Source organism: Mixophyes fleayi, chromosome 2, assembly GCF_038048845.1.
Source record: "Mixophyes fleayi isolate aMixFle1 chromosome 2, aMixFle1.hap1, whole genome shotgun sequence".
NCBI classification, from domain to species: domain Eukaryota; kingdom Metazoa; phylum Chordata; class Amphibia; order Anura; family Limnodynastidae; genus Mixophyes; species Mixophyes fleayi.
Window position 1 is genome coordinate 261937032 of NC_134403.1, and position 15515 is coordinate 261952546.

Sequence of the window (15515 nt, forward strand, 5' to 3'; positions counted from 1 at the left end):
ACTATACACTTTAAGAAAATGTAAACAGATACGTAAAATAGCAGAATTTTGGAAATATGACAATCTTTTGATTGAGATGGATCATACGTTGCTGAATGCACTTGAACCCAGGAGGTATTTAAGTAGTCAGGGAGTAAGCCCCTGTTAAGTGATGGGTCTTAAAGTCAATCTGACTACTGTATAACTTTTTTTCTTTAGTAAAAAAAAAACCACTGAATAATATTCTGTACAATTCTTTTTAATGTCTGACAACAAAGACTGTAATGAATATCACTTCTCCTTACAGAACATTTGGAATTCCATTATACAGACCAGTCAGTACTAACATGTTTTTTTCCCCATCAATTCAGGTCTTCCAACCTGCTTAGTGTGTGTGTGTCTCGGAACCTCTGTATATTGTGATGATGTCGACCTGACAACTATCCCCTCATTACCCAAGGAGACTACTTACTTGTATGCACGATTTAACAAGATCAGTCAAATTCGAACTAAAGACTTTGCAGGACTGAGTATGTACAGCTATTAGTTATTGGGGTTTGGAGTAGTTTTCTCTGTATCCTACAAAACTTGGTTTATGTGTTAAAATTGTTGCATGTACAATAGAATTGTTAACTTTGGTGAAGTTACTGTGGTCTACATAGGCTCTTATATGAGGCTGTAGGTTGAATGCTTTTATATAGATCAAATATATTAGAGGTTATTTCTAACATCTGTAAGAATTGATAGTATTGGGTGCATTTTTGATTATAATATACAGGTTTTCCTAATGAACACTAAAGCAATAAAATCAGAACTCATTCTGTTTACACGGACATTATTTATAGGAGTATATACATACTAGCATCACTTGTTTATGCCATTACATTATATTCTTTTTAATTCTTTTAAATAACCGGCCAGAATAAGCTGGTTAGATTTCAAGACCATTGTTTATATGAGGTTTGAGATCAGTGTGGGAATTTTTCTTAGCAATGAGGCAGTTTGTGATTTTCTTGCATGCTTTAACTCTTATGAAAGCATTTTTTAATTTCATAATTGTATTTATACTAATTTACAAATCTCAGGGAATTGTTAGTCAACCCACTATATTTAATATGATATTTTTTGGAAGCGCACATGTGGGTTCAGATGGTATGGGGTTTCCATAGAACAAGTCAGATAAATGTACTTATAAAAATATATATATTTTTACTGAGCTAAAATATCAGTTATGTTTAAAGGCACACACATCTTTTTATAGATCCTGCTAGTAAATTGTGCCCCCTCTGATGTACCTCTTCAGAGCGGTTCCCCCCAAATTCCCACTCAGTATGTAAGTAGTGAACACTGCTCCTTAATGTGTAGCAGAAATGGCAGTGTTCAGGCTTCAGTGCACATTCTATGGTGTGATAACAATCTCTCTGATGATATTTACAATGGGGCTCATTTTGAGGTGGACACAAAAACATTGTGTTGTACAAATAGGGAAATGCTGTCAGATCCACAAGAGAGAATAATGTATTATTAATACAAGCGGCTAGATAGTGTGGTTGATAGTTATCATCATCGCATATATTTGCTCTAGGCCTCCAGCACCTGCAAGAGATAGGTGTATCTGCGCCTGCATCCACGTCTAATCGAGGGACAATTTTGTACAACAGTACGAAAATTTGTATCTTACGCAAAGGACAGACATAAGTCTAACACACAATGACCCACAATATAAATTTTTTTAACAGCTTAGTATGTTAAGGTGGGTTGTTTTTTAATATAAGACTTGTAAAATCACAATTTAATTTTTGCGCTTTTTCAGCTGCAGTGTGCCTATGTGGTAATACCTACAGCCTACCTCAATTCACCCTTTGCTCAGCTACAGTTCGTGCTCATCCACAAAGCTGCCACCTTTGCATTCCCAAGCATTCACCAAAAATCTAACTTTTCGGTCTGATGTGAAATTTTGCTTACTATAAATCACCCGCAGTCATCATCTTTTAGTCGACAAAATGAAATGGCAAAATTTACAAAGCACTTAAAATAACATAAGCCAGATTCAGAGACATACGTATTTGCAGCCCATAGAGTAGACGTATGCAACTGCTTCTATTCAGACCTGTGATTTTTTGGGCACTTATGACTCCTTACACCTGAAAAGGCGTGATTGGCACTTTTGCTTACGGATTCAGATTGGGGCATAGTAACTGATATGACTGATAAAGCAGTTTATTTGCAGGTAGCCAGGGGCAAGTGTAAGTAGTAGATGATGATGGTGATGACAAAAACCTTTTGAGACTTTAGTAGTCGCACGGCCATAGATTTTGATTTGCCGGCGTGTTGCAGCAAAGAAAAAAAAAATGAATTTTTTTGTAAGCATGACGGGAAGTTGTTCCTGCTGTATTATCTAGGTTATTCAATGATGCTTCATAATAATTGCATTCCGAACATACAAAATAAAAGTTTTTTGTAAGTGTCTGAGGAGTGTGTGTTTTCAAGCAGATGCATCTGCAACTCATTGAGACCTGATTGCATCTTTAACTCTGAATATGCATACACTTGTGCGCAAATTTTTCAATTGTTATGCTTATGCTTGTGTTCCTCTCTGAATCAGGCCCATAGTGTATATTACTTTTTTCCATTTATTGTCCTCTAGCCAATGGTTCTGCTCAATGATCTAACTAGGCTTGATAAATTATTTTCTTACAGTAGTTCACACAATTGTTCTCCATGACCTCTCATCTCTGTCTGTTTCTAGACAAACTGAAACATGTGGATCTCTCCAGTAACTTTCTGTCCAAGATCGACGATGATGCTTTTCACCTGCTGCCCTCACTCCAGGAACTTATTCTGACTGAGAACCAGCTGAGAGGTTTGCCCGAGTTGCCCTCAAGCCTTACTAAATTAGATGCCCAACTCAATCAGCTGCAAAACTCTGGGATTCGGACAGAGTCTTTCAAGGTGACTTATTCAACAAAAAGTCACTAACACCTCAAACAGTATAAGATGCTGATCTTGTGGGCCAACTATAATCTCTTCTTCTTGCTACCAGCAGCTTATAATACATGAGAAAAAAAAATCAGACATAGAACATAGTGTGGATACAAATTATAAATCAAAATAAATACAATTAATATATAGTCAAAACAGTTTGAAGTCTATAGAAGAATGTTAACCATTTATTATCTTTTGCTGGGTGTCCATGATACTAAATTGTTTTAATTTTTTTGCAGGATCTCACAAAGTTGCAGTTTTTGTACTTGTCAAACAACAAACTAGACTATGTTCCTGTTTCTCTTCCAGTCAGTCTTCGCTCCCTTCATCTCCAGGTATCCAGAAATGTTTACTTTTTTCTGTCTCTCTGTGAAAAACGTTCCCAAGTTAGTCCACATATAAACTCTCTAAACCTCACTTTAATTAATCTTTTCTGTAGAACAACAATTCATTATGAAAGATAATATCACATGGCTCAATGCAAATCCACTCTACTCACAGTAGGCTGTAGTGTTGGACTGGAGCAAGAAGAGCTTACCAGGGGAATGCAATGGTATGGGCCCATGAAATAATATGTGAGCCACTACGAAGGGCATAGCCAGCCACTGGAGGTACATACTGGTGTCCGTAACTCCCGGCCCATGCTGCGCACCCTTGGGCAACCTGATCACTAGAGGCCTCTCCACCACACACGCTGTTATCTCTTCTCTGGCAATCACCCACTTACATGTGAAAAAGAGGTCACTGTGTACAGTAGAACCTTATTCCCCACCTATTGGCCTGAGCCTATCCACAGGGACAATTTAATGCTTTTCCTTTTTACACAATTTTTTCCAATTGCGAAAACATTAACCAACCGAACTGTTAAAAACATATTTTAAAATATTTCAAATTGACAGATACAACAATTAAGGCTGGATATAGAGTGGGAAATGTATAGGAAGTGGTTCAGAATAAAGAATGTAGTAGAGTAGAGCTGAAATTATTGCATACACAATGGGTTTGGCATATTTGCTGTTTCAACTAGATACCCAGTGCTCTCCACACTGAAGAGGCTGCTACCTCTCCCCCGACAACCGCCCACTTACCTGTTTAATGTGCAGAGCTGTCTGCAGTTGTAATGCCAATGTATCTTAGTCATAGCCAGTTGAAGCTGACAGAGACCGCTCTACTGGGGCCTCAATTTCCAGTACTCAAAATGACAACAGCACCCACCTCCTGAGTCACAGAGGACTACTGCAAGTGGCAGGTGGCTCCGGTGTGTAACAGGGCAGTGATAGGAGTGGTATATGGATCCCTCAGGCAGTGAGACCCACTCGGGATTTCCCGGTGGACCAGTCCGACCCTGGTAAGCTGTATCTTATCCTAATGGTTTCCACACCTAATAAGATGACTTCTGGCAGATATTTGGGGTTCAACAGTAGTTCACTTTTTCTTTTTCTGGCGTGCTGCTGTGATTCCTGGTTCCTACCCTGAACTTTGGAAATGACCTTGGACTGATACCTAGCATTGCATCTTATTTGCCCTTTGATTATTATTTCCTGGATCATGCTCTGATCCCTGAAAGTGATCTGTGTCTGTTATCTGACATTGCTTTGGAGTGCCTGTGATTCTACATATCCAATGCTGCTATTCAGAGTTCCAACTACTGGAATTCTTCCCTGCAAATACATATCATACTAAATCCTGTAAACTCTGACAGATCTCTAAATAAGTAACTAAATAAGTTGGCCTAATATGGATTCTTCTGGAGCAACCACAGCACCTCCAGCATCATCTGACTGATGTTAGTGGCACCTTCAGTTTCACTAGAACAGACATTCTGGTATTGACCACAGAATGGAGCCTCAGCTCCTGACTCGCTGCAGGAGTGACCAGCTCTTGCTCCTGTGGTATCTCCAGATCCATAAGTAAAGGCATTCTGGATTTGACCACAGAATCCAACCCTAGCTCACTGCATGAGTTTCAAACTTTGGGTCTGGATTCTCTGCATGAGTGCCTAGACATTGACGCTCTACTGTCACGATTTGCCTGGCAGCTCCTAACCTGGACTATCAGACTTTACTATTTTGTGTTCATTTTGTTCCTGTTGTGCTCCTAGTACCTTAGGAGTTAACACTGTTCACTAATTATTCCATGCACCTGGGTGTGTTCTCATTTCCCTTTATATACCTGTCACTCCCAACACACATAGCTGGTCATTGATGTCATATCCTGTGGTGACACCCTGTGATTCTTCCTCCTGCATTGTTCCTGTAATTCTACTGCATTAGGATCTCATCATTCATTCTGCTGATCTGTTTCATTTAAGAACCTGGGACTTACCCGTGCATTTCCCTGTATATGCTGCCTGGAATCTTCCCTCACCTTCCATTTACCTGCAACTGCTGAATATCTGGTATTTCTGCAAACTTATGATTTCATCACCTGTTTATATTTGCCAACAATAAACATCGTTTGTTTCTTCACCTATTCATGGCTCTTTAGCTGTATTTCTACGTTGAATCGTGACAGTATGACCAGCCCACAAACAGCTTAGGAGTCAGGTGAAAGTTTTTATTCTGGAACCTTTTTGTTCTGCAATCAATTTTTCATTTATTTTTTGGAACATGTCTGTTTCACCAAACTTGGAATTGCCACTGCTACAAACTTTACAGATGGACATTATCTTGCTACGTTCCCAGCTGGCTAAATTTTCTACGTTGCTTTTGGACCCACTCAGGAGACTGTCAGATTCTGTCCCTCCTAATTCAGAAGCTGCTGATCTGTCTCAATCCACCTTCTCTGCTGATGAACCTGTGCAAACAGCACCTCTTAAAAGTGCTTCTACAAATTTGCTGTTTTCTAAGAACTATGGGGTAACAAATTCCCAGTTCACAGGTGGTCCATGCCCCCATCTTACCGAAGAGGAACGGCGTCGCAGAATAACAAACAAGTTGTGTCTCTACTGTGGCAGCAATGCACATTTCTTGCAGGACTGTCCCATCCGTAGACCACGTCACCTTACTGAACCATCCCCTGTTGTTTCCTCTCGGCATTCCAAATTTGTTTATGCTCCACCATTCCTGTTCTCTGGGAAGAGATCCAATCTGCCAGCTCCAGCCGCCTGCCCTGAGGCGCCCGCTCCAGCCTCCTGTCCTGACGCGCCAGCTCCAGCCGCCTGTCCTGAGGCGCCAGCTCCATCTGTCTCCTGTGCCGAGGTCCCAGCCTCTGTATCCTGTGCCGAGGTCTCAGCCTCTGTCTCCTGTGCCGAGGTGCCAGCCTCTGTCTCCTGTGCCGAGGTGCCAGCCTCTGTCTCCTGTGCCGAGGTGCCAGCCTCTGCCTCTTGCTCCAAGGTGCCAGCCTCTGCCTCTTGCTCCGAGGTGCCAGCCTCTGCCTCTTGCTCAGAGTCTCCTGCCACTGTGTCCGGTCCTGAGTCTCCTGCCACTATGTCCGGTCCTGAGTCTCCTGCCACTGTGTCCGGTCCCGAGTCTCCTGCCACTGTGTCCGGTCCCAAGTCTCCTGCCACTGTGTCCGGTCCCGAGTCTCCTGCCACTGTGTCCGGTCCCGAGTCTCCTGCCACTGTGTCCGGTCCCGAGTCTCCTGCCACTGTGTCCGGTCCCGAGTCTCCTGCCACTGTGTCCGGTCCCGAGTCTCCTGCCACTGTGTCCGGTCCCGAGTCTCCTGCCACTGTGTCCGGTCCCGAGTCTCCTGCCACTGTGTCCGGTCCCGAGTCTCCTGCCACTGTGTCCGGTTCCAAGTCTTCAGCCTCTGTCTCCGGTTCCGAGTCTTCAGCCTCTGTCTCCGGTTCCGAGTCTTCAGCCTCTGTCTCCAGTTCCGAGTCTTCAGCCTCTGTCTCCAGTTCCGAGTCTTCAGCCGCTGTCTCCAGTTCCGAGTCTTCAGCCGCTGTCTCTGTTCCTGAGCTACAGTCTGCTCCAGAAGGGGTGCTGCCCTTAAAGTCTGCTTCAGAGGGGGCGCTGCCCTTACAGTCTTCTCCAGAGGGGGCGCTGCCCTTACAGTCTTCTCCAGAGGGGGCGCTGCCCTTACAGTCTTCTCCAGAGGGGGCGCTGCCCTTACAGTCTTCTCCAGAGGGGGCGCTGCCCTTAAAGACTTCTCCAGAGGGGGCGCTGCCCTTAAAGACTTCTCCAGAGGGGGCGCTGCCCTTACAGTCCTCTCCAGAGGGCGTGCTGCCCCTACCATCTTCTCCAGAGGGGGTGCTGCCCTTACCATTTGCTCAATGGGGGGGCGCTGCCCTTACAGTCTTCTCCAGAGGGAGCGCTGCCCCAACAGTCTGCTCAAGAGGGGGCGCTGCCCTTACAGTCTGCTCCAGAGGGGGCGCTGCCCTTACAGTCTTCTCCAGAGGGGGCGCTGCCCTTACAGTCTTCTCCAGAGGGGGCGCTGCCCTTGCAGTCTTCTTCAGAGGGAGCGCTGCCCTTACAGTCAACTCAAGAGGGGGCGCTGCCCTTGCAGTCCGCTCCAGAGTTGCCGGTCCATGCGGTTCAGCCCGAGTTGTCTGTCCATGCGGTTCAGCCCGAGCTGCTCTGAGGCTTCTCACAGTGCTGTCTGCTCTCAGGCTTCTCACAGTGCTGTCTGCCCCCAGGCTTCTCACAGTGCTGTTGCTGCCAAGTCTGCCGCCCAGTCCGGGCCTGCTGCCAAGTCTGCCGCCCAGTCCGGGCCTGCTGCCAAGTCTGCCGCCCAGTCCGGGCCTGCTGCCAAGTCTGCTGCCCAGTCCGGGCCTGCTGCCAAGTCTGCCGCCCAGTCCGGGCCTCCTGCCAAGCCTGCCACCCAGTCCGGGTCCCCTGTCAAGTCTGTTGCCAAGTCCGAGTCATCTTGTGCTGAGGGTGCCAAGTCTGAGCCGTTGCCTTTCTTTGAGGGGCACATTTCCCAACTTTGTGCCCTTCTGAAATTTGCTGCCTCCTATATTCCCTCTGTACCAGAGCTTGTTAACAACCCTAAGGGACGGGTACTGTTCCTTATTTCGTATTTTAAAGGAGAAGCTTTGGAATGGGCAAATCCATTTATTGAAACGGATCATTCCATACTATGGGACTTACAATTGTTTGTTGAGGCAGTAATCGAAAAGTTTTCTCCAACCCCTGCAGTGCCATCTTGTGGGTCACCTGTGTTTTTGTCAACACTACCCAGCACAGCAGTCCGAGAACTATCTTTGTGTTCCACCCACTTGGTTCAGGTCCCAACTCCAAGGAAGTCCCGAAAAAGGGGAGGACGTAAAAAGAAAGGAGGTTCTATGGTGCTTCAACTTCCATCTGGCATGGTCTCCTTTGCCTCTCCACCCATGGACGAGGACTTTTCTGCCAGGCCCCCAATTCTGGACTATGATTCCGATGAACTCACACATGTCTGGTAATTGGGCGTCTGGAATCCGCCCTTAAGGGAGGGGGTACTGTCACGATTTGCCTGGCAGCTCCTAACCTGGACTATCAGACTTTACTATTTTGTGTTCATTTTGTGCCTGTTGTGCTCCTAGTACCTTAGGAGTTAACACTGTTCACTAATTATTCCATGCACCTGGGTGTGTTCTCATTTCCCTTTATATACCTGTCACTCCCAACACACATAGCTGGTCATTGATGTCATATCCTGTGGTTACACCCTGTGGTGATTCTTCCTCCTGCATTGTTCATGTAATTCTACTGCATTAGGATCTCATCATTCATTCTGCTGATCTGTTTCATTTGTGAACCTGGGACTTACCTGTGCATTTCCCTGTATATGCTGCCTGGAATCTACCCTCACCTTCCATTTACCTGCAACTGCTGAATATCTGGTATTTCTGCAAACTTATGATTTCATCACCTGTTTATATTTGCCAACAATAAACATCGTTTGTTTCTTCACCTATTCATGGCTCTTTAGCTGTATTTCTACGTTGTATCGTGACATCTACTAAACGTACTTAAGACAACTGCTCCACCAGATGGCCACAAGATGACTGCTCCTCCATTTTCCCCAGAGATAACTGCACTTCCAGAAGCCCTAAAGACAAATGCCCCACTAGAGGGCCATACACGTTCATGGCCACCTGAGAGTCCAGTTGTCACTGTTGCCCTGGCATCCGAGGTTGTTGACCCTGTTGCCTTGGCCTCTATTCTTTAGGACCTTTCTCTCCTGGCCTCTGGGACTAAATATCCTGTCTGTGGAGCTCCTGTTTCGACAACCAACCATTCTGCTGACCATTGTTATTAGTTCTGATCCTGATCCAGCACTGCCGGTCTTACCAGAGGTTCCTGAAATTCCTGACTAATGAGAGAGTCTGGAGATGCCTGTGTAATCACAGATTCCCAAGATGCCTGACTCACCAGAGTGTCCTGAGATGCTTGTCCCTTTTGAGGATCCACTGATGTCCAGCTGGTTTCTCCACCTTAAAATTACATTTGTTTCTTCTACTTCACTGATTTGATGTCCTACTGTCTGCCATTTGTTAATAAAGAAAGGAACTGGTAAGAGTGCTATATCATGCTCATCCACATTTAGTTAATCATAAGCAGTAGTAAGATTTTAAAAAGTGAGTCAAGCATTACGTTAGCTGTATTGTAAAAACTATAAAATATGATAACTTTAGTAACTTTCATATGAACACTAAAATCAACATGAATTATGCAAATAACAGAAATTAATCAGAGGCCATTAACCCACCTCAATACGATGCCATTAAACTCTCATAAAAGCTCCTCATATATTACATGTCCACGACATTTGCGACTATTTAGCTGCCAAGTTCAAAAGGTGAGAGACACTATTCTGGACTGTTGAGGGACTATATGAAACATATTTTATTTACTAAAGGTATCATATTTTAGAATTTTTACAATAAAACTAATCTAATACTTGATGCACTTTGGTAAAGTTTTATTACTGCTTATAATTAATTATAGGCAGATGAGCAAAATATAGCGCTCTTACTAATTGCTTTGTTCTAGAATATTGATGAGTCCAGAATTAGAGCGTTGCTTTCTTCCTACATCTGATATAGAGCAATTATTATTGCCTTTGTAGCAACTAAGTCTTTATATTTTTATTTTTTATTTCATTAACGTTTGTTAATGTCTTTCATGCCCCTTATCTCCAAACATGGTTCTGGATTCTGACATTGTCGTGTGCTTCAAGTTCAGTGGGTGGATTCAATTGGGCGCGATGTTACTCAGAACATTTACCGCTATTATGGTAAAAAATAACTCTAATTTTTGCTTGCACCTCAATAGGACATGAGGAAAATTGAGCATTATTTCTGCGCAAGGTGTCTCACAGCTGATCCAGAGGCACCTTGCATAGATTTTTTTTACATTTGAATTCCCTCCACTGTGTCAGGTTCGAAGTTTGGAATTTATCGATAACCCTTCACTGATGTCAAGATCATCTGACTTTGCTGCTGTCTGTAACATAGATCTTGAGCATGCTCAGTATGACTTTTTAGTGACATTTTTCAAACACTTCTAGCAAACTAAGTATAAATTTTAATATACCTTTGGCATGCTTAGTCCAACCCCCCCCCCCCCCCCCCTCCCCTCCACACACACACACACACACAAGCTTACTGTGATCTTAATGAGACACCAATACTACTTAAGATGGTTTCTCGGAAACTAGCACAGAAAATGTAGTGGGGAGGTTACTCTGTTCCTGGATACCAGTTCCTGCCCTGATCTCTGGAAGTGATCTTGGCCTGTTACCTGATTGTGTATCTGATTTGCCCTTTGAATCCTGATTTCCTTCTCATTTCTGGAAGTAACATTTGCCTGTTTCCTGACAATGTTTCTGGCTTTTCTTTCGACTCTTGGCTCCTGCTCTGATCTCTGGAAGTGACTTTGTCCTGTTGCCTGAGACTGTTGCTAATTTACCCATTGATTATTATGGGGATCTCTAGAAATTACCTTGGCCTGTTAACTAGCATTACTTCTGGTTTGCTTTTGATACTTGGTACCCTATGTGGTCTCTGGAAGTCACTCAGTCTGTTACCTGACCTTACCACATACGCCACTTATCTTTATTCAGGTCTGGCCAGCCACTGAAATGCGTACATTTTGGAACAATAATAAATCAAAACATAACCCTCATACTTCCATTAATTGCAAAAAAAAAAAAAAAAAAAAGCAAGTTCAGTATATTTCTTGTCATGGTCATACTTGTACTGCTAAATCTGATTTGGGGAGAGGTCAGGGCAACCTTACTGCTCTGGGCCCTAACTCTCACCCAAAATTCCACCTCCTATGCCCTATCCAGTCTGGTCAGGATAAAGTGTTAGAAAGCATTAAAGTCACTGAAACCAATTGCAAGTATTACTGATTATTCATACTCCCGCCTTCAGGATTCCTCACGCGCTGCTCCTTCAAACTCCTCTTCACATTTGCCTAACCTACCCCATACTAAGACAATTCCCTCCTTCACTTCCACCCCTATAATCTCCATTTGCTACCCCATCCCATCCTAAACAGCTCCTTCCTCTCACTCTTACTACCTCTAGCTTCCCTCCACCCCTATCAGCCTTAATCTTTTTTCTCACAAACATGGACCTCTCTATCTCCTATCTCCTCATTGTAATGTTTCCTTTGTTCTCTATTGCCTCTTTGCTGTAGTTGTGTCTTCTTATGTAGTTGCTTTCTCTATTGTCTCTTGTAATGATTTTTACTTTTTCTATTGTTTCTCTTGCCTCTTTCTTATCTGTATTTTGTACTGTTTATTTTTTTGCTGAATGTGCAGGGCTGCGGATTCTGTGGTGCCATATAAATAAAATAAGACTATGATTAATGGATGCATCACAAGATTTAGTTAAATGCTGGTCTGTTGCCAGTCTTTGATGCCTGGGCTTGTACAGCTTTGTTGTATTGAAATAAAGGCCTGTCGTGAGATTTAGTAATACCCAACTGTATCTATTTTTATAGTAACTTGATAAAAAAAATACTTATGACTGCTTATAAATACATTTTTAACTGCAACATATTAGAGTATGACAATCTTAATCTTTACATTTTTGAGTGTTTTAATATTATTTTTTAAAACTTTACTAATAACTTACTGAACATTTTTTGTGTACATAGAATAACAACATCCAGACAATACATAAAGACACTTTCTGTGACAGCCGGGATCTCACTTTCATCAGGCGTGTTCTGGAGGATATCCGACTGGACGCAAACCCAATAAACCTGAGCAAATTTGCAAATGACTACTTCTGTCTACCTCGTCTTCCCACTGGGCAATACTAATGAGCAGAGTACTCTATGCATCTATCAAATAAAGCTAGATGAAATGATTTGTTTTCCAAAACAAAGTGCCATAGGTCAGCTATAAATGTCATGTGTTAAGTTTTCTGCATCCTATATTTTAATACAAGAATAAATAATCTACCACATAATAACATCTTATCCATTTTACTTTTCTAGTAGGTTATAAACATGTATCTTGCAATATATATATATATATATATATATATATTAAAGCAAATATTTGAAAATGTATGCATCCATTCTATACTATTATCCTATAGAAGTCATGATAGGCTTCCTGTTTCTCTCTTTAGTGGGCTTACAAACAAGAAGACTAGTGTGTACAGAAGAAAATGCCCCTGCTATAAAGGTCCAAATATTTTCTGCTTGGACAAGATTCCCCAAAAATACTCATGAAAAATGGGCAGGTTCAATAACCACACTATGGGCTTCATTTAGAGTCGAACGCAATGTGCATCTAAGACTTACAAGAAATAGTAGGAGTGGGAGTGTGCCGCAGCTTGGTAGGGTATTACGAGTTGCATGTAACCCCAGTTGTGTCCCGCTCATAATACCCTACCAAGGTGCCACTGGTTCCTGCAGCTAGCTAACTACTTGCGCCACCTAATTCCTGCCGCACTTTTTCAGTCTTGTTTTGACGTGTGTTCTGCCTGCGTCTTGATTCGACTAGGGTAGACGCTCATAGTATCTGAATTATTCACGGTCACGCCTACATAACTCCATGTTCCACCCTTTCCCTCGTACTGAGACGTAAGCTGTCACAGTGTACATTTGCGTCTGAAAAGCAGACGAAACTGCAGAGAACCGTTGCTTACTGCTCATGCCCCATCAGTGGAAATGTGCAGGATGCGCCTAAAATGGACTTTGCGTCCGACTCTAAATGAGGCCCTATGTGCTTTACCTAGCTCTAAGTTGACCAGAGCAGTATTCTGTCAATATGCCAATTGTTATATATAGCATGTGTATACAAAAACATTTATCATGGTGATATACTGTGTATAAGCATTAACTAGCGTATGTGAAAAAGCCCTTAAGCTGTTTTCACCTTCTAGTTAGAAATGATCGAATTTTTTAAAACTGTTCTGTGGAATATTCACCTCTTTCCACATCCCTCAATCTTTTTAATGTTACGCTACCTGATCATATCATCTCTCCAAGGTGCCATAATTTCCTGGTTAGAAAATTGTGACATTCCAAAGAACATGTGTGACCCTGCCCTCAGGCACTACAGTCACCTTCTACCAGTAAATATGTACCCTTTGCAGGCTAGGATGTGAGTGTCTGTATTTGGCTGTCTGAGAATATTAGCACTTCTACAATAAAATATGTACATTAGATTTACTGGTCCTCTACAAAGATCAGGGACATCTAGGCTATATTACCATGGGCAGCTTTGCTGCAGTGACATCAATTACTTTATACAGTCATAAGGAGCTTTTCACACTGATTATCACAGTGATAATTGTTCTAGTCTACTATATACTTCAGATTCTTAACAATTGTCAACCTACTTTCTTCCCAAATGCATTCTCTTATTCTCTCTCTCCATTTCAGCTGTCACAGAATAACTGCAACACCTCAGTAGAGCTTGTTTTTTTTAAAATAAGTGATAACTTGTAATGCAGCTGCTATATCAACAGCTTGGTACTACAGATTTTCTAATCATTATACTCAATTATTGATATAATGTAAATAATTATAATTATCATGTGGAGTGAGGCTGGTAAATATACCATTAATATGATATAATTAAATACAGTACCTGTCCTGCATGCATTATGTAGCAATAAGGACATATACACACTCGCATTAATGACAACCTGTGCATTTCAATGAGAGAGAAGGAAAAGCAAAAAAAAAGGTCATAATGCTGCACACAGCTCACATAAGCATACGAACAGCCCACACACAACATAGCACACATTACCCCCTCCTCCCGTTTTGCGTGAAGGTGACTTTCAGCCAGGATCTCACATATTGATCAGTCTGAGTGCTGAGCCCAGGGGCACACAGACTGAACACACAGGAGACAGTCGACTTACAAAGATAGAAGACCTCTCACAGATGAAGGAACTAGGTACAAAATAACAGAGAGAAACGGCACACAATAATTATGTCCACAATGTCATTATAGAAGAGCAACTCTTTGAAATGCGTGGAAATACATAATTACAGCACCGAGTATTCAAAGAAACACATGCAGCCTGTGTCTAAACAAATAATTTATACATGTATAGCTACATACTGTCACAATATTTGTTCGCACATACAACTGTTGCATGCTTCTTCATCTTCCCTAACACAAATAAATACATTTTTCTCCCTACTTTGCAAGGTCATAAGACTTGCTGGAATTGGAAACCCAACTCCTGAATTGCAGCCTCTCCATTGTGCTGATGCAATAACAGCTGTAATAATCAGCAATGCGTCCTGTTGCCGCAGAGTGAGCAGTGACATGTGGCGTAAGGTGGGGGCAGGGGACTGGGATCTCCCTGTGCACTGCAGGCACCTCCTGTTTCTATTAGGATTCTGTGCAGGGTCTGACCAGGCACACTAAATCAGCCTGCAGAATAGAAAAGGAGGAGGGAAACCCCAGAGATCTAGAAGAGATACTAGTCTGAATTGCTTTTGGAGACCTGGCAATGTTGATTACGTTAATACTGTTAACACTTTGCAGGTTATGCAGCATAGCAATAATATCACTTTAATCATCTGATATACAGGACATCTCTTGTCTTTTACTACAAAATGAACACAACAGGAGATGACTAAGGAGCCCAAAAGCATTGCACTAGTTATGTTTGTATTATACTCAGGGCCATCTTTTCCATTGGGCACGATGGGCAGCTGCCCGGGGGCCCCAGGGGCAAGGGGGCCCTATAGGCACGGCTCTTAATGAGAATAGATAATACTGCATAAGAAAAAAACCTGCAAAAAAAACCTTCAAGGGGCACTGAGCAAGTACCTCTAGCTCTATATATCTCTATCTCTTTATATCTATATCTATATCTGTATCTGTATACATCTATATATCTATATCTGTATCTGTATACATCTATATATCTATATCTATATCTGTATACATCTATATATCTATATCTAGGGGCCCCGGTGCACTGCTTTGCCCGGGGGCCCATAATGTTGTTAAGATGGCCCTGATTATACTCAAAGTAAAAACAACAACAACCCCTTCCATTTTGGAGATCTGCAGAGTTTTTAATCACTCACATAAATTGTGTATAAACAAAGCAGAACTGTATCAAGTGGTAATTTAGAATTGTATCCGGAATCCCAAACGAAATCACAGAAAAGTTTCATACTGCTTAG

The 15515-nt window shown here is 42.4% G+C and overlaps 1 protein-coding gene across 1 annotated transcript in view; it reads left to right on the forward strand.

Annotated features, from left to right (window-relative positions):
* The window catches only part of OPTC (opticin), a 59910-nt gene extending 47591 nt beyond the window's left edge, over positions 1 to 12319 (forward strand). Inside the window, exons 4-7 of the mRNA XM_075196043.1 lie at positions 351 to 509; positions 2729 to 2931; positions 3204 to 3299; positions 12000 to 12319. Of these exons, the coding sequence (XP_075052144.1) occupies positions 351 to 509; positions 2729 to 2931; positions 3204 to 3299; positions 12000 to 12167 (626 nt within the window). The 3' untranslated portion in view covers positions 12168 to 12319. The remainder of the gene's footprint in view (positions 1 to 350; positions 510 to 2728; positions 2932 to 3203; positions 3300 to 11999) is intronic.
* Positions 12320 to 15515: the final 3196 nt, after the last annotated feature.